The sequence below is a fragment of the Sitophilus oryzae genome, unplaced genomic scaffold (assembly GCF_002938485.1).
Source record: "Sitophilus oryzae breed Bouriz unplaced genomic scaffold, Soryzae_2.0 scaffold_172_pilon_pilon, whole genome shotgun sequence".
NCBI lineage: Eukaryota > Metazoa > Arthropoda > Insecta > Coleoptera > Curculionidae > Sitophilus > Sitophilus oryzae.
Genome location: NW_022146424.1, coordinates 5149526 through 5176076, shown reverse-complemented (window position 1 = coordinate 5176076; position 26551 = coordinate 5149526). Strand labels below are relative to the sequence as shown.

Here is a 26551-nt window from a genome sequence, read left to right as displayed (position 1 = left end):
ACGAAAACTTGAAGGGATAGGTAAAAAAATGGTATAATACAATTTGATAGACAATTTAATTGTGCATCTGATTCTCCTAAAATATACAGGGCATTCCATATGAGAGAATATGGAATGGAGATATATTTAATAAAAGAGAATACCATTAATTAAATATATCTCCAGTATTTCCTGTATTAATTGGTTCTCTTTAACAAATATTTAAACAGTTTTTTTTTATTTTTAATGAAATAAACGATCTATATCGACAATATTAGTATCTGTGCTCTTTAAAAATTTGGTACCTCTTTAAAAATAATCTAAAATGTCAGTATTCCATGGGTATATTGATAAATGAGTTCTAAATTACAAGAAAATAATAGATAGGTAAAAAATGGCATAATAATTTGATAGTTAAATTGTGCATCTGATTCTCATAAAATATAAAGGGTGTTCCATTTAAATTAAAGAAGTTATTGCCGTTTGAAGCTAATAATTATTTAAAATAAATTTTTAGACACTCTGTATAAGGTAGTATTATTTGTATTATTGCAACACAATAACTGATCAATAAATAAAGTTCATTAAATATTTAGTATTAAAACATTGATACCCTTGGAGAAATGAAGCTTTAAAATTTTTACTGCAATTTCACAAAATTGAAAATATTTCAAAAACGGTAAGGTTTAAGTATAATAAACCTTAATCAAATTTACCTTTATTTTAATCGTAGAAACTAAAAATGTAATAATATACAGGGTGTTCCATTTAAAAAAATACAATTTTGATATTTTTTATTTATTTGGGACACTCTGTATTTTGTAAAAATATTTTTAAATTGTAGCTCTAATAGTCCTTCAACGAACCCCAAACTTACAATTTGTAAAAATCTCATCGTTTAGCTACAATACTCCGTGTCGTATGTGGTGAACAACCCTGTATAGTCAAAGTAACATTTACTAAAGGTTGCCAGTAAAAGTTATTCTATTGTACAGGGTGAGTTTGGTGAGGAAGAGTATTGGTGGAAGTTAGAACAAATAAAACTTTTAAGAATATTGGATCGCTTCAATATTCAAGCTGATCCACATATCTTAAAATTACAATTTACTTCTTTAGTATATTTATTAAAAATTATAGAAAATATCGATATAACCTTCTAAATATTAAAAGGGAAAACATAGTAAACATTTTAAAGCGTACAAAACAATTAAAAAAACATTCATATTGGTTCAAGGTTTGTTTAATAAAGTTATTCAACGTGGACACTACGAACAATACGTTTAATAAGTTCATAGTCACTAGGTTCCTTAATATCTTTTTCTCCTGCACGCTTAACTTTTGCTGTGCCATTATAGGCACCTATTGCAAAAATGAAAAACAAGCACTATTACATTCTTGCGACTCCCTAGTTTACCTTAATTTTTCACAGGAAATTTCTTCTATAGGGAAAATACCGCACAGCAGTTTTTACAATAATCATAGACAATAACAAAACAATTATACATAACCACAAAAAACAAAGCGAATTTACGCCAGATGTCTGTCAACGTTGCCAACGTTTAGCCCAATTTAATGTTGTCCTTATATTGGCTATTATTCAACTTATCCTTATTTATCCTTATATTTTGCAACATGTGTCAACCGCGCTAAATGAATCTTTCAAACTCAGTACCACAATAGAAATCAACCAGAACGCCGACTCTGCCGAATTTGATGACGTTTCACGAATCGCGACGCCATATTAGCAGCGGGTAACTCTCAGGGCCGGATTAAAACGCTTTCGCAGGCTGTTGTCAGAGTTATATTGAATAAGTATTTTTATTATCTGATATGTGATTACAGACTGAGCGTAATACGTTATTTCGAAAGGTAAAGTTTGTATAGATAACTCAATGGACTCGACGCTACGAACAGCTGCTGTCTTCTGCGATAGTCAGAATTCAACTAAATCCTGACCTGCCCTGACTAAACCGATAACGCCGCTACATTGACAGATGTTACCCGCTCATAATGGAATTTTTAGGTTAGCCACCGTTTCGCGCGCATTTTGGGAGTCAACCTTCTGGTTGATTTCTATTTTGTGCTCAGTACTATCGTCCAGGGAATGCTAGCATACTCTAGTAAAAGTTCAAACATAGCTGGCGGACTTTTACCGGGGATGGCGTGGCGTAATCTTAGCAAATCAGTGAATGTTAGCTTTTACTAGTAATTGTTAACAATCACTGATTTCCAACTTTTATTGTAACATATAATTGGAGTAACGGAACGATGAACGACGCACGGACGCAGATGCATATGAATTCGACTTAAGATTTTACTTTGCAATTTGTCAAACTTTTGTTCACTTAAAGGTTATCAAATATAAATAATTCAAAAATTATAACAACAAATTATTACAAATTATAACTGTTAAATCGGTTGGTATTGTTACGGATTCCGTGGGTCCACTAATTTAAACTCACGATAAAATACTTAACGAATTTATTTTCTCACTTTATACACAATTACTAACTTATAACACACAACAAACTAACTATTTATAAGATTCCTTCACCAAATTGTCCGATTTTCAATTTCCACGCGGTATATTCAAATTTCAAAAACTCTTAAACTTCTCCAACTGTCGTAAGCGCTCCTTTATATAGCTGTGGTGAGTGTTTCGCGAACAATCTAAAATTATCGGGACGGGTCCGCCATCTACTAGTACATTCTATTGTCTGCTTCGCTTACTTGTCGACTTGATTAAGAGATGGCGCTACAACAAAATATTGTCTTCAGGTTTCTGGACACGTTGCGGTTTTAGTTGCTCGCTTCTCCGACAGATGGCGCCACATACACCTTGACATTGCCCCCTTCTCAAATTTGATCGTCCCGATCAAGGTTTCCTGTCTGGTATCTCTTCAATCGATCCAGATGAACTACTTTCATCTTACTTCTAGGGCTGCGTTGAATCCGGTACACTACATCATTTATCCTCTTGATGACTGTATAAGGACCTTCCCATGCTGGAGTTAACTTTGGGGACCTTCCTTTCTTGCGCTGTGGATTATACAACCATACTCTATCGTCCTGTTGAAATCCCGTAGAATTAGCTCTGAGGTCGTAACGAGCTTTCATCCGGTCACTGGCTAGCGTAATCTTACTTCTCACGGCCTTATGAATTCCCAATAATCTTTCCTTCCTAACGACTCTTTCGAACGACCGTCCAACGTTATCTTGTTCCATTTTTCCTCCAGATCGAGTACTTGGTCCTTGTCTAGCTGCGCAAATCTTACAACGTTGACACCATTTCTTAACATCTTCACAATAATCCACCCAGTAAAAACGGTCTCTCAGCTTGCTCAGGGTCTTGTTTACCCCAAGATGGGCTCCAGTTTTACACCATGAATTTCTTCCAATACCTGGGTGACTTTCTTCCTTGGTACCAGTAACTGAGTTGTTACGGTCCTGCCATCCGCACTTTCCCACGTGCGCTTTAACAATCCATTCTCAATCACCAGTGAATTCCACTGAGCCCAGAGAGCTTTGAAAACCAGCCCTCTGTCCGCAATATCCTGCGACGGTGGTCTCTCGCCGTTACCTTCCTTGAGGTAACGGTAGTAGTATTGCTCCGATGCTCCGTAGTATTGCTCCGATGTCTGGATCTTCCATTTGATCTTTCCTCAATTGTAACGTCGTCCATTGTTCGTCAGTTCTCAGTTTAAAATTCTTTACTCTGATAGTGCTTTCGCGATGTTGCATTTTCTTGTCCAAGGTAGCTCGTCGTCGATCTAGGTCGTTGTCGATAATTTGTACCCGTCCTACACGGCACCCAGCGGTTTTCTCTAGTTTCCCGAACATAGTCTTCTTGGTATCACCAGGTATCATCACAATTTTCGATGATCTTTCTTCCATATTTCCTGGTCTCTTCTCTTTAGATACAGAAAATTCCTCATTTCCGATTTTCAGGATGTTTCTATGGTGATCAAACGTTTTCGTCAAACCATGTTGACTGATGAACCAAACCAAACCACATCCATACCCATGATAAAATCATCTTCAATGTCTGCCACTAAAACGCTATGCCGAAACTTCAAATTCCCTAACTCCAATTCCATGGAAGCCTCTCCCCGTACAACGGCCATTTCCCCCGTAACTGTACGTAAATACACTCTTCTTCTAAGAGGCATCATCTTCAATCCTTGCACTGAGTTAGTCCGCACCAACGATACCATAGCGCCTGTGTCCACAGTCATTCGAATTCTTCTACCATTGACCTTCCCGTTGATCACCAAACTGTCAGCGGTTTTTCCTAGACTCCTAACGGAAAACATCCTAGGGGCTCTGTTTTCTTCAGCCAATACTCGCTCATTAGTGTTGATTTCCTGGTGCCTATGTTCTCTCGATGGTAAACGGAATCGCATTTGGACGCGGCAATCCCGTTTGATGTGGCCATTCCTGCCACATCTATAGCACCTTATGTCCTGGGATCTTCCGATGTGCCGATGTTCTCTGGATAGTAAATGGAATCGCATTTGGATGCGACAATCCCGTTTGATGTGGCCATTTCTGCCACATCTATAGCAACTTATGTCCTGGAATCTTCTTTGGTTCTCTGTCTGGGTGTTGTTGACTCCCTTGTTTATTAGTAACTCACATAGTTTGTCGAATTTTCTACACATCTCCTCCAAACTTCTGTGGGTACTCTCGGGCTGTTCCTCTACCGTTACCGGTCTTATCTTCGGTCTAGGGATGGCGCTAAAAGCAGCTTCGATTTCCAGCGCCCTGACCAGTGCTTCGCTGCTGGTAGAAAATCGGGATATTTGCAGCGCCCTCTGTAATTCGTTGTCCCTCAGTCCGCTGATAAAGCACTGAGCAGCGAGTTCCTCCCTAAATCCTTCCGGTGCTTCTGGATATGCCAGGTGTACCAGCCGACGTAAGTCTGCTTCAAATTCCTGCAGACTCTCTCCGGACCTCTGCAGGCGTGTCTTGATTTGGGCCTGGTAAAGTTGACGTCGATGTTGGTCGCCATATCTTCTGTCCAGTGCAGCAACCAATGTTTCGTATTCCTGCTGTTGGGCTGCAGGAATAGTTTGCAGGAGTTCCAGGGCAGGGCCACGCAGCGCGATGACAAGTGCCGCTGCTTTCTCCTGGTCAGTCCATCCATTGGCAGCAGCCGCTGCTTCAAACTGGCGGTGGTACATCGTCCAGGTGGTTTGCCCATCGTAGGTCGGGGCCTTGAGGTTCGCAGTTCCATGAACGCCAGGTGTCCTTACTTGTACCTTGGTCTTCTGTAGGTCCATCTCTAATTTTTCCATTTTCTGCTGAAGGCGTTCCTCCAGATCTTCTACGGCTTCTTGGAAGTGATTCTGCTGTTCCTGGCAACGCATTTCCAACATTGCTTCTTGCTTTTTTTCCATGTCTCCGAAGCTTTTCTGAAGTCGAATTTCCTGATTTTCTAAGATTTTCTGAAGCCGGTCCTGTTCTTCTTGCTTTTCTCTCTGACGTCGCTCCTCCAAACGAATTTCCAAATTACCCAATATTTTCTCAAGCCGGTCCTGTTCTTCTTGTTTCTCTTGTTGTCGTTGGATTTTCAAATCTTCGAAAATTTTGTCTTGATTTTCTAGAATTTTCAGTAAGCGGTCCTGTTCTTCTGCTTTCTCTTTTTCTAGTCGGGCTCGCTCTTCTTCTCGTTCTTTACGGAGTCTTTCTTGATCTTCTGCTTTTTCTTTTCGCAGCCTCTCTTGTTCTTCTGCCTTTTCTCTTCTCATATTCTCCATAAAATCGCCCAATAATTTGCTTACTTCCTCCATTTTCTTCGCTTGCTGTCTCGTACCAACCATAAAAATTCCCAAATTCGGTGTAAAAATCGTCCAATCCACTTAATTTTTCTTAAAATCCTCTTGAATCGCACTTCCGACACCAATTGTTACGGATTCCGTGGGTCCACTAATTTAAACTCACGATAAAATACTTAACGAATTTATTTTCTCACTTTATACACAATTACTAACTTATAACACACAACAAACTAACTATTTATAAGATTCCTTCACCAAATTGTCCGATTTTCAATTTCCACGCGGTATATTCAAATTTCAAAAACTCTTAAACTTCTCCAACTGTCGTAAGCGCTCCTTTTATATAGCTGTGGTGAGTGTTTCGCGAACAATCTAAAATTATCGGGACGGGTCCGCCATCTACTAGTACATTCTATTGTCTGCTTCGCTTACTTGTCGACTTGATTAAGAGATGGCGCTACAACAAAATATTGTCTTCAGGTTTCTGGACACGTTGCGGTTTTAGTTGCTCGCTTCTCCGACAGATGGCGCCACATACATCTTGACAGTATCAATGTCTCAATCATTCCAGACCATTAAATCAATGAGTTATCCTTACCACAAGCTTGCCAAACACTTTTTCCACTATAAGGTGGTACAGGGGCAACGGCCCAGCTACGTCGAAACACTGGTTCCCATTAGAACACCGAAGTTAAGCGACGTAAGGCGATACTAGTAGATGGACCGGTGACCGGTTCGAAACTCTGTATCGTGCTGTTGTCCAATAAAAGCAAAAGTGTAAAATCTATTGACACACACTGCTCATTCACGCCGCACGGTGGGGTATTAGCATGAAAAAGGTGATCGAAATTCGAAAAAGCAAATGTGTTTAAGATTTCCCAAAAAAAGATAAATGATAATTTAAATCATCTCTGCCATGAATGGCGTTGCTATGGGTGTGTTTAGTTGCATTCATTTGTTTCAACGAAACGTCAAAGTTGTTACTTCTCACAGATAAGAGGTAAATGGCTAAATTTTATGTTTAAAATTATAAATTGTTGTTGTTCTTGTGCTCTTTTTACGTCTATATTATTGTTTTGATTGAAAATGGCTCAGCAAGCTGCAGGTATGTATTCTACAAAAACGTATTATTTATTTTGATATTCTCTATACTAACGATTTTTTTTGCAACTAAAAGTTAGGCGTTCAGAAAATTTGATTAAATTTGTGACATTTTTATTATACTTAGAGATTTCAGTTGCGCATTTCGAAGAATTCAGCATATTGTCTATATACGTTTTACTTAGTAAACATTGGGCTTTCATACAGTAAAATAAAATACTGCGACTTTTTGCGATTTTGCTGATAAAATGAGAAAAACATTCTTGGTTTCCTCTAATTTGCAATCAGTGATATACTAATGCGAGGTGTAAACCGCGATGGCATTGTTGTGTACAAAGCGATCGCATTAGTGCCATTAGCAGTATAGCACAATTTGGCATTAGTAGCGACTTTAGTGGTATGGGCATTGCTCGCGGATCAGTCGTAGCATTAGTAGTAGTAGTTGCGATATTACTACTGGCACTGACCATGGAAACACTTGATTTTTCTTTCTTTTTTTAGAATCGACGAATTATCCTTTATTTTGTTCATATTATTTTCTCTTTAATTGAAAATAGCAATAATTTATATAAGGTCTACATAAAAAAAATTCGATCAACTATCAGTGTCAAATACCCCACTGTGCGCCGGTTCGAGGCCGGATGAGATCGGATATCTCGTGAGTAAGAGTCGATTTAGACACTGGCCAAGTCGGTAGGTCATTGACCATGATATGGCCGAGGACCGCGGTTCGGATTCCGCGTAAACAAAGTAGGCCCCGTCCAGATTAGCCCTGGCAGCAAAAAGGAGACGTTAACTGAAATCTTTACTTCTTTTATAAGGTGGTAGGTACGTATTTAGCCGGATCAACTAGTTTAAAATTCTTTCAAATGAAAATAAATAATTTCAGTTAAATTTTTTACTCGTCACTTTGAATCAATTAAAACTTGTATTAAGACAAAGTTTAGATTGAATTTATTGGTTATGTTATAATAATTCCACGAATAAGGAAGGAGCATAATTATAATAGTGCATTCAACTTGTTTAGAACACGCCATGAGCAGAACAAAAGTCTAAAAGCTCTTTATGGAAAAGTTTAAGCTATGAGCGGTCTATTAAATTATTTGAATTCGGTAAGTTTAGTTTGCTAACAAAACTTATATAGTGGCTTAATACAAAACTATTTTTCGAACTTTCAAAAGAATATAGTAAAAATATAAAAGTATGCAAAAGCTGAAAAATGTTGTTTTTAAAGATAATTTAATTTTTTGTATATTTTCGATAGAAAATTCATAAATTTCTTTATTTATGCATCTTAACTTTAATGTTTTTGGCATTATACTGGGTGTTTTTCGAAAGTGACTCACCCCTATCTTTTTTTATTTTTTTAGATAAAAAAAACGAGATTTGGTACAAAAATTAGGATTGATAGACGTATTCAGTTGGTTTCGCTCACTTCCTGTTTTACCAGAAATAACTACAACTTTTGATTTTTAATTGGTACCCTAGGTATTTATTTACTTTTTTTTATAGAAAATGACACAAATGAATAGAATGACATATAAAATTAAAAAATTAAATTCATGATAATATGAAAATCAAAAAACCTGTATAAAACGATTTCGGTACCGGATTTTGTGCAAACCTGATGATCGAAAAAAAGAATGCGTCAGCGATGGATATGAAATAAAGATCGCTGTCATTTTATATCTAAAATTATATGGGGAATGTAATCGATGTTCATTTCCAGGCCAACCGGACGCCGTTTTTTTTCGATCATTCGGTATAATACGGCCAGGAACATGCAATGTAATTTATTTTGATGTATGTTTAAGGCATTGCTAGTCTAGTTTAGTCTAGTAATCTAGTCTTCTTTTTTAGTACATCTAAAATTCAAGTAAAGCATCTTACTCATGGATCACTCATGTACCTATAATATACAGGGTGGTCCGAACTGTATTCCGGAAACTTCGGCAGCATATTCTTCACATTAAAATAAGTAACAAAGTTTGTATAAATGTATGTCCTAAAATGCTTAGTTTCGCAGATACAGGGTGTAGAAGTTTCATTTTTATTTCGATTTTTTTCAAATAATTTCTGAAGTAACGTCAATATTTAGATGAAGATTGATGTCTGAGAGTTTTTTGACATGAGAAATTTGATTTTGATGTCAATATGACTCATAATTGTAGAGGGAGCCACCTACGTATTTTTTAACTGGTTTAAAGAGTAATACATTTTCGTCCGTACCTGTATAAAACAACTGGGTACAAGAATATACATGTATGACGTTTTTTACGTAGAATAGGTCCATAGATAAAAGAAAATAATTTTCTATTAAGATAGATATGAAACTTAATAGTAAAATTTTGGGCCAAAGCGCCCCTCCGTGTTCTTAGTAGAGACTACGTTTAACCCAGCGCCTTCGCCTTTTCTGCTGTAAATATTTTTTATGTTTATATTTGATTTCAAAGGATTTAGTTTTAAAGTTACATTGATATATTAGTATATCAGAGTAACTTTAATAAAACATAAGAATATATATATTTTACAGTTTATTAAATATAAATTTTGACTACAAGGTAGAAAGTAAATCACAATATTTGATAAAAGTTATAAGTATACCATTTTACAGTTAATAAATAATAAAACTATTTCTGACTATGATATTTAAAATTTATAAGATAGATAGAATATTAAAAAACATACCGGTATTTGCAGACGCAGGCCCAAATTCAATAAAAACCAAAATTTTTCCTGCGAAAATCGGGCTTTTTTCACAGAAAAGGTATTTTTTGATTTATCAACAATCATTGTCAAGTTGACATTATACAGGGTGTTTTCTAATTAGTCTAAAAAATTGTGGTGTGATTCCTCATGTCGTGTTCTTAAAACAATTTTTATATAACCATTGGGTCTAAAGTACTTCCTTTCTGATCTACAGGGTGTTAAAAATAAAAAAAAACGATATTTTGCTTAACATAAATGGTACACTACTGTTTTTTTAAAGAAAATATATTTTTTTCTTGACTGACCATCCTTTTTCAACAAAATTGATCTTTTAAGTTTTTCTTGTTCATCAAACGGTTGCCGAGAAAAAAATAAATATACTTATTAAGAGCCGGCCTTAAGCCGTTTTCTAACGATTTTTTATTTTTTAGATTAATTAGGAAACACCCTGTATATGCATATCACAGGCAACCAAATAAACAGTAACCTCTAAAAATTATTTTTCCTACCACTAGCGACATATCGTGTTTTTAGTGAGTACTAAATTATTTTATCAAAATTTTACCATATAAGTTTCCAGGCAATGAATAGGTCCCTTGGAAAAAGTCGTTCCGAGTAATGGTTTTGGAAATATTTGGAATAGAAATTATCAATACCTGTCATCATTGACATAAATTAAACATGTTGACTAAATATTTATTAGACTGAAATCATAAACTTGAAATGTTTTTGTGTCGAAAGTTCCTCAGAAATTTTATTTATGTTTATTTGTTGTTAATAATGGCATGTATTGACTATTTCCATTCTAAATATCTTAAGAACGGTTGCTTGTAGCGATTTTTACCAAAGGACATTGTTTACGTAAAAAGTCACGGATATATATTTTTTCACTCAGTAGTTTTCTACAGGTACGGATGAAAATATATTACTCTTCAAAACAGTTCAAACACATGTAGGTGGCGCCCCCTACAAATGGGACTCATAGTGAGATCAAAATCAAATTTCTCATGTCAAAAAACTCTTAGACACCAATTTTCATCCAAATAGTGACGTTACTTCAAAAATTATTTGGAAAAAGTCGAAATAAAAATGCAATTTCTACACCGTGTATCTCCGAAACTAAGTATTTTAGGACATACATTTATACGAACTTTTTTACTAACTGTTATCTGTAGAATATGCTGCCGAAGTTTCGGAATACAGTTCGGACCACCCTGTATAAATTAAAATAATCACCCTGTATAATAAAATATCCGTAAAATTCACCAAACCGAACCTAACTACTCTATTATTCAAAATATGTAAAGTAGCATTTTATTTCCGCTCCATTTATATCTCCAAGAACAGGAGCTTCAAGTACTTTTTCCAGTTTTCATAAGTAAAGAGAATGTTGGACAAGAAATCAAGAATATGCCGGAAATGTGAACATAAACAATGATAATCTTAAGTTAGATCAGTAAGGTTATAACGGTAACGGATAAATTTAAGATATATTCCGAGAAATCTAATTTATCCCTCAAAATACCGTATTTATGACGTTACCGTATCTACTTAACGTTACAGGCACGAAAACTTGATAACTATTTACATTTTTTAATCATGAGGTATATGCTCACTGGCACAACAACCAAACTGTTTTTCAGTCTTTCCGATATTCCGGTTCATCCGGTTTTCCGGTATTCCGGTCCAACTGGTCTTTCGGTCCAGCCGGTATGCCGGTTCAGTATCGGTCCCACCGATCTAATTGTTGGAACCTGTATACCAGCATATACTGCGGTTTCAACAATATTGATACCGGTAGTGAAATCTTATAGGACCGAACATTCCTCATGCAGATTTTGTGGGGAAAATGGGAAAACACCAGGACACCTCATTCATACCAAAGACTGATATTGGAAATGGAGAACTACCCTCTGTAAAACCGTCCCAGATACGGACTTTTGTCAAAGCTCTGAGACTGTATGATGACTTATAACTTAAGAAAAAGAGACACAATAGATCTATAAGCTTGCGATGATTATCTTTTATCTACATTTGCTGTCTAGCGTTATTATAGTTAATTTTCATAGAAAACGGGGTAATTTTCATAGAAAATAATCGTCCTGAAAATAAAACGCTACGCTCTTGTACCGACGTCGGTCGGCGTCGGGCTAAGCGTCGCGACGACCTCGATTCCTCGGCGACGGCACGACAATAATTAAAAACAATGCCGGCGCCGGACGTCGCCACTCCATGGGGGCGCGACGCCCCAAATTCCGCGGCGCTTGAGGAAATTCCTAATGAGACTCGGGCGTAAACAGAATTATGAAAATGAGGCAGTGTCAATTGATGTTCTTGTTAAACGGATTCTCTCATTTGAAAAAAAAATACCCTGATAATAAAATAATTACACTTAGATCCCGTTCAACAGTATATGAAAAACTTAAAGTACTTGCAGAACAGTCAGGACAATTTGACACTCTATACCTAACATTAGACGAAAAAAAACTGCTACTCAAACAAATTTGTATAGCCTAAATATCAAATTTAGTGATTACCACCGCATTATTGCGGCATATAGAGAGTCACTGCGGCATACTGAGAAGACATGTGTGTATCTATTTCAAATATCCAATTGTTCGAATGTCATATAATATTGGCCGTAGCTGTCATGAAGTTAAGCTATCGATAAATTATCATAAATCATTTGTTTCAAATGGAAACCCATTTTTTATTTCGCTGGCGAAAAGGTTTTTCAATTCGATATTTTTTGATTTGGTTTGGTTAGGTATTTTAAGTATAGGAACATGTATAAATCATTTGTTTCAAATGGAAACCCATTTTTTATTTCGCTGGCGAAGAGGTTTTTCAATTCGATATTTTTTGATTTGGTTTGGTTAGGTATTTTAAGTATAGGAACATGTATAGAGTAGTACTTAAAATAAATCGTTTTTAACTTATTCATACTTTTAAAGAGCATATTTTTCTTGACCTTAACCAGTAGACTTTAAACATCAAGTGACGCGAAACAACAATTTACCTGGCCATGTCATATTGTGACACTTTGTTAAAAAATCAGTTTGTCATCAGTCATCATTTCCAGTTGGCTTGGAAACCAACTTTGCCCTGTTTCTTTTATTTATAGGGTATAACCAAAGAATATACCTAGCTAGAAAAAGAATGGACTATGCCATACTGAAAAATGGTCCTACAGAAGAGGCGCCATCTATTGAGTAGGGCTTGTTTTAAATGGATCGAAGCGCGGGCTTTTTAAATGAGCGTATTTATTGAATTTTACTCTAAAATAATTAAATTTGATTATTAAATCTTAATTTTTACACAAATTCAACAATACTAATAACAAGTATCGTTGTGATGTGTAAAAAATAAGATTTAACAGTATAAATTTATACAATTATTAAATAGAATTAAAGCCAAACATGTGAAATATTATTTATTATTTAAAGTTTTTATTTAAAAGTCAAATATTTAAACATCGTTTATTATAATAAAACAAGACCAACGTAATACGCCCAAAGTTTTGTAAATGGAGTAAATATAAATAGGTACTTAAATGATGGCAAAAATAAAAGACTTACATTATATTTTTAGGGCCACAAACAAAAGGAATTGTCTAATTAAAACACATATAACAAATTATAGTTTGAAAAACATTTTGATAATCATTTATTTGATAATATTATGATTGGACGCTATGACAACGACAATATTTTTTGAGAATTTGACAATAATATGACAATGGCCGTTGGAAATTATGGAAACTACAAAAAAATTCTGATTTAACGCCATCTGGCAATAACTAGTAGCAACTTCTTAACCTAAAAATTAATTGCACTACCACCTAGTGGCTAGGGCTGGAACTATTTTATTTCAGATTTCCGTGGAAACGGTGGAACCGCTTTTGCTATTTCACTTTCCCTCGCCTGAGTATAACCTAAGGGTATAACGGATGCGTCTCAAAAGTTTCTCACCACTGCAACTTTTTAATTTTTTAGATAAAAAAACGAGATTTGGTATGTTAGTATATGACATAAATTAGAATTGATTGACGTATTCAATTGTTTTGGGTCACTACCTGTTTCACCGGAAATTACTACAACTTTTGATTTTTAAACGGTATTTTTTTACTTTATTTGATAGAAAATGTCACTCTGAATATATGTCAACTTTTGACATTTGAGTTTCAAATTTTGTGTTAAAAACACTAATTTTTAATCAAGGAGCCTTGGAAAAATAAATCGTTTAATGTTTTAATGTCTTGTTCTGGCCGGTTAAAACATGCCCGAATCGTATTTTTAATCATATCTCAATTTTTTTCAAATGGAAAGAGGGTGGCTCATTAGCATATTTGGAAAAAGCATTTTTTACGAATAATTTGGTACCACACACTCGGTATTTCGAGTTAAATTGTCGTTATGAACCGCATGTTATAATTTCAAAAAACCACTTCCGAAAATGTCAAAAGTTGACATATGATATGTCATTCTATTCAGAGTGTCATTTTCTATCAAATAAAGCAAAAAAATACCAAGGGTGACATGTAAAAATTAAAATTTGTAGTTATTTCCGATGAAGCAGGAAGTGACCGAAAACAACTGAATACGTCAATCAAACTTAATTTATGTCATGTACTAACACACCATATGTCGCTTTTTTATTTGAAAAAATAAATAAGTTATAAGGGTGAGCCACTCTTGAGACGCCAAAATCTCGATTCATACCATTATCATCGATTGCCATTTTCCAGCCGTCTTTGACGCCGTTTTTTTTTATCTTATTGTATTATTTTCCACCACAATCGCTTTAAGTAACTAATTTCCAAACCTAAGTCAGAGGCTTGGTTAAAACTATTGTAACAAGGGCAAGAACTCGTTCCATTTATTGCAAAATACCTTTTTAACGTTTTGAAAAATTGATCGGTAACATGCAAACTTCTCAAAAGCTTAAATGAAATTAGACTAAGTGCCTCGCTCGCTAAGACATCGTAAAAGTCGTTTCCTGTTTGTTTATAGATACTCAACATTGTCGCGTTTCCAGTAATTTGAAAACCGAAAATGCAATTTTCTTCTTAATGTTTCATGTAATGTCTTTTCTTTCGCTGTAGCTTTTTTATTTGAGACCCATTGGGAAACTGTTTTATTGCGGTTTTATTTCTGGGCTCAAGTTATATTCTTAGGAAATAGATAATACCTACATTGTTTTTAGGTATATTTTCTTGATAGAGTTTTTTTTTATTAATTTCTATAGCTTAATTTTTATTGGAGATATTCGCTTTTGAAGAAGATAGAAAATAATTTAGAGCAATTTTAGCGTTAAAAGCATGCGTTTTCTTTTAATCCACATCAACATACCTATGAAATAGTGGTTACCTACTGTTTTTGCAATGTCACTGTCATTGGAAATTCTTCATAAAATTTTCATGTATTTTAAAGTTTTATATACAGAATGAGTCTTAAATATGTGCAAATATTTTCAGGGCTGATAGATCTCCATAAAAGAAACATATAATTTCTCTTTATCATTTTTCAAATAAATCCAAAATAAGGGAGTTATTTTACTTTCAAAATTTCCAAAAAAAAATTGTTTAAATTTTGAGAACCACTGGATCTTTCCTGGATTTTATTTCTTGTAAATATAATCTATTATAGCCGGAGAGCTGGCGACATATTTAGAGAACATATTTTAGGCAAGTTAGAATAACAAAAAAAAATAAAGTTTAATAACTTGTTAACCCAGAATCCTAAGTCTGACTGGGGGGTTGGGGGTATTTCGCTACTGCGCAACCCATAACATTTGCAAAAAAATAAATCCAAAAAACATTCTTTAGTCAACTTGAAATTTGTTTATTCTTAAATTTTAGCATCTATTTAACCTAGAAATAAGTAAAATAAAAACACTAAATCACCACAATACACCAAAACACTTTTACTTTTACACTGGACGCGCGTTTCGCTAACCATGTTAGCATCATCAGCAGATGATTATAAACTAACTTAAATAACATGGTTAGCAAAACGCGCATCCAGTGTAAAAGTAAAAGTGTTTTGGTCTATTGTGGAGATTTAGTGTTTTTATTTTGCTGTGTAACACCAAAGGTTCCAACCCTCAACTGTAATCTAGAAATAAGTGTGCCAGACTTTTTTTTCGGGTTTAAAGTGTAACCAGACCATTCCAAATATGTTTAAATATTATACCTGGAAAACATACTTTACGCACTCTAAAATTTTTACAGCGTGTTTACTAGATGATATTAAAAAATATGTGTTAATTGCCAGACGAATTCAATGGGATTTAATATTTACCGGACGCGAATGAAGATTTTAAATGAGCGCGACAAAAAAGTCTTATGAGTATCTATAAGCGCGAGAAAGATAGTTTATTGAGACCCGTCGGCAGCTGATGCGGCTGACGTAACAGTATTTTGGAGTACTTCAAATTTTCATAAAAACAATTTTTTTTTCGGTTTCATTTCAATTATTTGCAGGCTTTTAATTCAGAGATTATTTTGTTGGAATTAAGTTACCATGTACAAATATGTATTTATAAATTAAATATTGACGTGCATAGTGCAAATAGTTTAGAATAATTACTGCAAATAATTATTTTAGTAACTACTAATTTAATAACTACTAAATCACCGTTCTCAAGATATTTAGAATGAAAATAGTCAATACATGTCATTATTAAAAAAAAAATAAACACGTTGAGTAGATAGTTATTTGACTGAAATAATAAATTTGGAAAATTTTAATTTTTTTAAATTACTCAAAATTTTCTACGAAAAAATGATGATAAAACAGTTTCTGTTGAACTTTTGGCAGAAAAACATTTCAAATTTATAATTTCAGTTTAAAAATAATTGTTGATAATAACAGTGATGATAGGTCTTGATAATTTCGATTCCAAATATCTCGAGAACCATTCCTTGTAGCGATTTTTACCAAGATTGATCTTGATCTTTTTTACGTAAAAAATGTCGTAAATTTATATTTTTTTACTAGTTAATTTTATACAGGTACGGACGAAAAGTTATTACTCTTCAAACCAGTTAAAAAATATGTAGGTGGCGCCCTCTACAAGTAGGAGTCATATTGACATCAGAATCAAATTTCTCATGTCAAAAAACTCCTAGACACCAATTTTAATCCAAATATTGACGTTACAGAAAATTCAGAAATTATTTGAAAAAAATCGAAATAAAAATGAAACTTCCACATCCTGTATCTCGAAAACTAAGCATTTTCGGACATACATTTATACGAACCTTTTTACTTATTTTTATCTGCAGAATATACTCCTGAAGTTTCCGGAATACAGTTCGGACCACCCTGTATATGACTATAAAAAACGAATATTGGGTGGCATATATTCACTTCAAAAATGATTTCGTAACTCCTTTTTTCAGGAAAAGAGGGGGAAGCTGTTGTACCCTGACCTATATGAAGACGAACGATGTCTAAAAATAAACCGGTATAATAGAGGAAGATGCAATCGGAATCGAAACGACCGAGAAAGAATCTTTTTAAAGGCAAATAAAACGAATTACACTCCAACGAAATTGTATTCCGTTCATTTAAAGCCATGATTGTCGCATAAAACTTGCCTCATAAATATGTATAGAAACTGAAATTGTTTGTTATATGGGGAAGGTGGATAGAGAAGATGATATTTGAAAAGTATTATTAGTTTATTATGTAATAATTCATTTGAATTATAATTAGATTTACTTATCTACAAAGAAGTTTTTAACTAACTTGGTAGTAGAATGTAGAATGTTTAGGAGGGGAGTTAATCACCGCAACCTTACAGCTCTATTGTGTGTTCCTCTTTCTTGAGACATAACGAGTTATTACTCATCATAGAGTATCAAGGCTTTAACAAAAGCCAGTATCTGAGACGGCTCCACAGAGCTCAAGTTCATCCATCAAAGTTCATGGCACGAATTGTCGTCGTCTCGGCGCACTCAGTAATAAAGTGTTCTGGTGTTTCCCCATCTTCTCCACGGAATCTGCATTCGCCGTTGTTTCTCAGCTTCAGTCTACTTAGGTGTTCGTTGAGGAGACAGTGTCCTGTTAGAAACCCCGTGACAATCCGGAGATTGTTTTTACTTAAATCAAGGAAAACCTTTGATTTTTCTCGGTCGTAAGTTCTGAGGAACTTTTTCGAGTGTCTTAGACCGTTGGAGGATACCCAGTCCAAGTTACGGATGGAGTCTTCCAGATTCTTCAGTTCGGTTGGTTCCCGTTTGGAAAACAGAACGGTTCTGGTTCAGTTAGTGGAGTGTTCGGTCCTTTTCTAGGTAGATTATTTGATTTTTCATTGCCTTTTATCCCTTGGTGAGCAGGCATCCAGAGTAGGAGGACTTTATTTTCTTTGCCTAACTTGTTGAGCTTCTCTAGGCATTCTTTGACCAACTTCGAATTGATGGTTACTGAGTCGATCGCGTTTAGTGCTGCTTGACCATCAGATAGGATGGCAATTTCCTGTTTTCGATGGTTCCTAGCTAAGATAAATTGTACGCATCTTTCGATACCGTAAATTTCTGCCTGAAGGATACTGGGGTGCTCATTGGTTCGGAGTATTTGGTTTTCGGCTCAAATACCCCTATCCCTGTCCCTGCTTTGGTTTTGGAAGCATCAGTATACCACGTTATGGTACGGTCTTTTATATGCTGAGTAAGCGTTTCTTTCCTTCCAATACTTTTTATTACTCAATACTACAGTGAGGGGTTTCTCAAAGTTGTAAATTCTTGGTATGTCATCCACTGGGAGTTGGAGAAGTGGAATTTTCTTTTTGGGGGTGTTCCAAGCCCCTGACCTGAAAATTCTCCCAGTACTGTTACCGTCAATGACCATTCTAATCATTGTCGCATTGGCATAACTACCGACGACTATATGCAGTGGTGTTAGGTCAAAAAAGACCTCCATTGCTGCTGTTGGACATGTTCTCATGGCACCTGTGATACATGCCAGTCTCTGTACTTTGCACAGGTTTTGCCTTGCTGTACGTTGCTCTAGTTTTGTATACCAAGCAACTGCTCCATAGGTAATCCTGGGTCTTACTATCATGGCATACATCCAGCGCAGAATGTTAGGGGCGCAGCCCCACCTATTTCCTGCCAGTTTTCTGCATATCATGAGAGCCTTTGTGGCTTTGCTGGTAATGTTCTTAATATGCTTGTTCCAGAAAAGTTTACTATCCAGAGTTATTCCCTGCAGATATTTTACTTCTTGTGATGGCAGTATTTCCTTTCCATCTAGATGGATTCTTTTCAAGTTTTTCAAACTTCGCTTTCTGGTGAATGCGAGGGTGAATGGCACTACCGCGGTTTTATCTGAGTTGATACTCAGCCCGACAGTCCTGCACCATCTCTCAGCGATGCGGAGTCCTCTTTGGATAATATCACACAGGGTTTTTGGTAAGCCGAGGACGCACCTGACGAATGTGACTTCTGACCAATCGTTCGCAGTTTTCATCTTTTCAACATACCGTATGGTGCATCGGAACACGATAGAAAATCCCATGTAAATGTTGAAAAGGTTAAATATTATCTCTTCAGATGATTTTAGGCAAAAATTTTATTTGACTTTTTGAAGAGGCGTTAAAGTTGTACTTTCGTCTAGAATTTTCTTATTATTTGGAATATGCATCTAAAAGTTATTTGTAAAAATCTGCCTTCAAATTACTAAAAATATAGAGGGTGTTTCAAAAAACAAATGCCAAGATTTCTTACGTAAAAATAAGACTTATTTTTCATAGCAACATAGGTCCGATTCTGCTTTGTTTCGTAGCTACAGGGTGTTAAAGTTTTAATATTTTTTCGATTTATTATAATTTTTGTCAAAGTACTTTTAGCGTTTCGAATGAAATTTTGAGGGTAAAAGTTACTATAAACGCGACATATTTTAAAGCTAAAAAAGTGTCGACATATTCACCAGGGACGTGCATATGGGTTATCACTGGAATATTTTTCTAAAAAAAGCATGCACGCCACTGACTTTTTTCTCATGTTAGCGAAATAGTGTAAGCAGTTCAATGTCGATTCAAAGTTGACTCTTGATATTTTGTGAATTTCGGCCTCCTTGATGAGATAAACGCAATTTTATTAATTTTCCTTGATCCAATTCTAAAAGCAACTTTTAAAAAAAATTAATAGGTATCATTAACTTGCGAAAGTTTTAAATAAGTACTCATTGATTCCTCATCAAAAATATGAAAAAAATTTCCTATAAACATGGGTATGGAAATGCATAATTTTAGAATTACAGGATGTTAAAACTTTATAAAATTAGTTTTTTTGTTATTACCTTAAATACCATTATTTTTTTATTTGAAATTGCTGTAGGATGGACTAATAGTAATAGTAACTAATACTAATAATATTTATTAATAAATTAGGTAAAATATGTGTATAAAATATTAATTTTACTTTTATTTTAATTTTATTAACTGTAATTAATAAAATTACGTTTATCTCATCAAGGAGGCTGAATTTGACAAAATAACAAGAGATAACTATTAATTGGCATTAAACGGCCTACACAATTCTGATATTGAAAGAAAAAGTCTTGACCAAACCAAACCAAACCAAACTAACATAATCCCCCATTCACAGTCAAACAATACCCCAAATGATTGTAAAATTCACGACTCACATTACAAAATAGTTAAGGGGAGAATCTTTAGCATTCCACAGAGATGTTTTTAGTAATATAATATAATTTCGATTTCATTCTTTGATAGATGGCTATTATTAATTTTGATTAACGTCATATTTTTTGCTATTGTTGAAGTATAACATTTTCCGATAGAACGGAAACGAAATTATATTACCATAGAAACGCGTTTTGGTTTTTGGAAAATGCAACTATATTTTCATGTTTTTTTTATTACCTTAAAACGGTATGGAAATTTGGGAAAATATAAAAGGGAACAAAAAATTTTATATGAAGAATGCATTTTTCTTAATAAATATCACCAATAAAAAACATAATCGGGGGACATACTGTATATTTTTACTAAAAATTAAAAGACAGTACGACATTCTGTATACATTTTCATTGCATTGATATACATATACAGGGTCGCTGATATGTATAGGAGCGGTCGATTATTAGGTAAAATATAAGATGTACCGCAAAAAGTTAAATATAAAAGTTATAGGGTTGTTAAATATCTATTAGCGGGAAATAAATTTAAGTATACAGGGTCGGTCATAATGTCGTGGAACGTCAAAGTTTCATTTTTTTAAATGGAACCACCTGCATATTATTGAATATATCGGTTCCTCCTTCAATTCTAAGCAAAAATCGAGATACACACAACGTACCTCAAACCAACCGTTTCCGAGTTTTGACAATGGCATGCTGCGGAAACTATCATACTAAATAATATTTGACATTAGTTTTCAAGTTAGCATTTATAGATATATAAAATGAGATTATAATATCTGTCCAAGATTATATTAAGTTTGAAGATTACAAAACTTTAGTTTAATATTTCAAAACCAAGACTTGGTGAATTTTGGTACAATAAAATTGTTAAATTTAGGCATATAATCGTAATACACATAATGTACCTAAATTCAACAATTTCCGACATTATTGTAAACGGTGCTATCTGCACGCTGTGGAATTTCTAACAGAACAAGCTAGAATACGACATATCGCGTTGTGCTCGGATGTAGTTTGTATATTAAATTTGGTTTATTGTTATTAATATTTGGAGTTTTTATTACTAGTTTAAAAACAAAGCTACTTAATGAGATGGAGGACGGGTTTACTAGAAAGCGATAACAAACAACACTTGGTTTTTGACAATACAAAATTATTGAATTTTTGAGCTGTCAGAGGCCCGTATTTAGGAGGAGGGGGCCAAATTTTAAATTTTAATTATCATATTAAACTGAAAATTTACATGCGTATATAGAAGCTAAGACAATGTAAAATTATCGTATTGTTGATCTGATACAGGGCCGTATTAAAGAGAATGAACCAAATCTTGAAAATTTTCCCTAATAATCTACCGTTCTCATATATAACAGCGACCCTGTATATTTATAATCTTTTAATCACTAAAACAATACATCAAAACAACAACAACTAGGAATAATTTATAACTACAAACGGCCCGTTTGTCTTGCTTCAGGTTGAGAACTGGATGGAGCGTCAAAACCGACAGTTTGAGTGGTTTCAGCTCCGCACCTACCGTCAACGAACCGCTCGCAGAACAGGAACAGAGAGCTATAGTTCAAGTTATCCAGAGGGCAGAGAAAATAGACGTGACAGAACAGGAACGGGTAGGTGAAATAGTAAAGCCTTTACAATTTTGCTTTGATATGGAATAGAACTTGTTAATTTACATTTTTTAGGTATAAAGTTTCATTCAGAACCGCGCAATTAGTGGAATAAATAGTGGTTTCCATTAGCATAGGAGTTTAGCATTCAGATTTAAATGCTCTTTCAAACTATATTAGAGTTTCCTATACCTACCAGGCTCAGATTTTGAATAAAAAGCGATTTTTCAATAAAATTGCAATCAAGATGGCTGGTGTTGCCATGGCAATTTGTTAGTGTCAGTTAGTAGCTATTTTCAAAATCGACATTAGTTTATGGACTTTATTTAAATTTATAGTAGTTTATTTTTATTTAATTTACCTACAATAGTGTAACGTTTTTAGTTCGTTACAGGTCTTTTTTATATATAATATATGATGTCTGGCCTATCATCACCGGATTCCCTCTCGTTCAGGCCGGATAGTTATTTGGCACGCTTGGTGTAATTTTTACGTTCCCTAGTCGCCAACCCTGCTATCGTTTCACTGTTCTGTGGAGGCGCGATCTGTCAAGATCCTTGTCACATGCCAATGCGCCTCTCTGCGTTTTAACCTCACTTTGTTTTTGGCCACGGTTGCAAATCCTGCTTTTAGAAATGGCAATTTAAATCTTGCTGCAAAATCTGAATCAGCTGCCATTTCGAAGCAACAGGTAAAGATGAGATATTATCTTTATTAGATTCGTTATTATTATTGAATATTTTTAGGGTAGAGTTTTGGATTGACCCACCTTAACTCGTATTTGTATTTTGCTGGCACATTGTTGTTCTTTTGCTTTTGTCCTCCTGAATGTTACATGGAAGAAAGGACAGTTTCTTTGTTTATTATTGAGCCCTCGGAAGTAATTCGAGGTAGGTTTATTTTGTTTATTAGACCTTGTTTAGTTTTGAACAAGAGTTTTATATTTTTAGGGTCCAAAGTACGGGCATTATCCAAGGTCCCAGTAGTATCCAAGGTACGGGTAGTGTTCCCCTGTACCGTTATCTTATGGACGGACTGTGTCCAAGGTATGGGCAGGTGTCCAATATCTATGTATTGATTCCAAGGTTCGGGCAGTATCCAAGGTCCTAGTAGTGTTCCAAGGTACGGGTAGTGTCCCCATATTACCACAGTATGGATGTAGCGTAAGCCCCATGCTGCTTCGTTCCCATCCATAAGCTAGTTAGTAGTTACGGCTGTTCCAATTCATGGTGTCCTCATTCTGGCCCCTTTTGTTGTATTGGATGGCTGAGTACAGAGATGCGAGACCACCTCACGCTGTTACTGTTTTAAGCAAGATTACATAAAGAACAGCTAAGTGTAGATTTAAGTTCTAGTTTTACATTTAACATCTAAAACATTTTCAGTCTTAAACAATAACGTACATCTTAAGTAATATCGTACAGACTATGTTTAGTGGTTAGATTGTTACGAACATTCATGTCGATTTAATATTTAAAATATGATTTAGATCTTAGGTTTCATTACATTACGTCTTGTAATGGTATTGTTTCTATAGATATTTAGTACAATTCTTAACACTACTTTCGTTGATAACCACTATAATAATTATTAAAATTGTACAATGCTATTTACCATCACAGTCCATCTTGAATAAATATAGCCATTAGTTTTAAGTAATATACAACTGTGTTTTCTTTCTCTGTACATGCCTGGCGCCCAATATCTATTTTTTTTTTTGTTTATTGTTATTAATTAGTTTTCTTTCCAGTGAAATACCTTATTCACGACTGCTCTCCGATGAAAAGCTGCCGTTCGCAGTGGTAATGTTTATAAAAAACGCTACACTTTATTTGGCGCCCAACGTGGGGCCTTGAGAAATTTTTACTCGTAACATTTCACTGGAGTCTGACAATTTTTCTAAGTAATTTTCTGACATTAATTTTTGTAGTTTTATCTTTTTTGGCATGATACAGAGGAGGAAACAGTTGCAGTTTTTCTTGGTACGATTTAAGACTGAAATTTTTATTTTATTATTTTTGATACATATTTCTATTTATTATTATTTGGGTCTATAGAATTTAGACAATTTCATATAACGGAGATATATCAGCTGTGTGTTTTGATATTTTTGATATTTTGATATATTTTTGAACCTGGTATACAGGGTGGCCAAGATTTAATGCTTGGACCTGATTTTTATTTTGAGGTTAAAATTTTTAATAGTTTAAAATTTTTATCTTGGTAGATAAACTTGAAAGATTATCTATTGTTGGAACTTCCTTATACAGGGTGGTCAATACCTTTTTGTGACTTTGAATTTTTTTTAATTTCAAGGTGTTTGACATTTGATAAAGTTTGAAACTTTATATTTACAGACATTTTGGTTTGTATTTTCCCCTATACAGGGTGGACAAGCATTAAATTTTTGACTTTGATTTTTTTATATCAAATTTCAAATTTTTTGTTTATTAATAAGTATTTATTATTTTATCAAAAGAAGTAGTTCTTTTAGAAAAATAAAAAGTAGTTCTTTGATTTATATTACGATGACTTTTAGATATATTGGATTCTCTATAAAAGAACCAATTAAGGCCAATAAAATCTTAACCAATTAAATCTTCTTCACTTCCAACAACAGGTTTCTGCCTAATAAGTTTTTCATATACCACAGTATCAGCTCTGCGGAATAGGAAAAGTAGTATTTCAAAGGAACTCTTATCAAAAAAAATCCTATTCGGATATATTTGCGCATAAACCCTTCAGCAGCCAACAAGCAATTGTCCTCATAAAATAACTAGTAACATATCCATTCCTTCCGCCAGCAGATACTGCTTCATTTTTCTTGATAAAATAATAAATACTTACTTATTAACCTTATTGTAGGTAAATTAAATAAAAGTAACCTCTTATAAATTTAAATAAAGTCCACAAACTATGTCGACCTCGAAAATAGCTACTAAGTGTCACTAGAAAGTTGCCATGGCCACACCAGCCATCTTGATTACAATTTTATTGAAAAAACGATTTTTATTCAAAATCTGAGCCAGAGCAGCATATGAGACCCTAATATAGTTTGAAAGAGCATTTAAATCTGCTTCGATTTATTTAAAAAAATACATAGTATTGCATTTAAAATAACGAAGTTTTTATGTAAAATAAATACTTAAAATAGACCAGCAATTTTTGATACCCCTGTATACATTTAAGAAAGCAATCAATTTTTTTTATTAAAGTCCGGCTTGAAAGTCAGCACAAGAATTAAATCCGAAAAGTAATGTACGAGGTGATGACAAACTTTTTTTTTATATCATGCATATTTAAATATCTTTAAATATCTCAAAAACCGAAGCTTTTAAACATATTAAACCCTTATTATAAATGTCTTATTTTATGTTCAAGAATCCAAAAATGAAATAAAATACCGGGTGCTCCATAAGAAAAGACATAACTTTGGTATGGATCTTAGTTCAGACACACCCTGTACATTTCAAAATAGTTTAAATTATGCACATTGCCTTCCCACATATACACATAAAATATTTTGTTTCTATATCTTTTCGTTTTCGTATAATCAACCGAGGCGAATGAGGTGCGCCACCCTGTATAAACCTACTATATCCATTAAACGATTAAACAGCCTTATACATTTTTAGATTGTAAACATCAATCTATAAGTATGTTTTCATTTCAGTGTTACTTAAAGAAACTTTTATATTTTTCGATCCAAATTTAAATAAGAATATCGCTGAAGATCAAAACATGTATTTTCCGATAGACAGGAATGCAATAAAAATTGGAATAAACCAACTCTTCTCTCTGTATCAAAAGGTCACATCGTGGAACAGAGAGTTTCGTCCAAATAACGATCCAGTAGAATATGTTAAAGATTCGTTTATAGAAAACTAGTGTGTACTAGTATATCCGACGCGACTTCGTTCGCGTCGGATTAATCATTTGTAATGGTGATGATCAAGCAAAGCAAGAATTTCCATTAACATACAAACTAAGATAAAATTTTCTTACATTTATGTCAGCATGAGAAAAAACAATATGGCGATATTATTATATAACTTGGTATAATATTTGAGGGGTAGTTTCATCTCGTTGGAATTTGACTTTCGAAAATCCGTTTGCCAAAAATAAGCTTTTTACGTCAAGCAGTTTAAGCAGAATCGTGATTAATCAATTACCCAACTTTTGGAACACCTGTATGATTTTTTAAAAATTTTAAAATATGTAAAAAAACAAAATCAATTATGCGTGTCCAAGTGTTTTCCCGAAAGGCTCGCCGTATTTAAATAACATATATTGTAATATTTGTGGGTCGTTTTCATCCGCTTGGAATTTGAAATTCGAAAAACCCCTCCTTATCGAACCTCTACACCCCACAGTAAATCCGTTTGCCAAAAATCAGCTTTAAAAGTCAAACAGTTTAAGTAGAATCGTGATTACTCAATGGTTATATTTTATGAAACACCCTGTATAAATTTTTAAAAAATCTTAAAATATGTAAAACAACGAAATAAAATATACATGTTTAAGAATTTTTCCGAAAAACTCACCGGTTTTTAAATAAAAAATATTCTAATATTTGAGGGGTGGTTTCACACCCTCAGAATTCGAGTTTCGAAAAATCCCTTCTTATCGAACCTCTACACCCTAAAGTCAATCCGTTTTCCAAAAATCAGCTTTTTACGTCAAGCGC

At 34.1% G+C, this 26551-nt stretch overlaps 1 protein-coding gene across 2 annotated transcripts in view; it reads left to right on the top strand.

The window, feature by feature from the left end:
- The window catches only part of LOC115881573 (rabphilin-3A), a 92422-nt gene that overhangs the window by 5560 nt on the left and 60311 nt on the right, over positions 1–26551 (top strand). For both annotated transcript variants that reach the window (XM_030899116.1, XM_030899115.1), the window contains exon 3: positions 21717–21867. In XM_030899116.1, coding sequence (XP_030754976.1) covers positions 21717–21867 — 151 coding nt within the window. The remainder of the gene's footprint in view (positions 1–21716; positions 21868–26551) is intronic.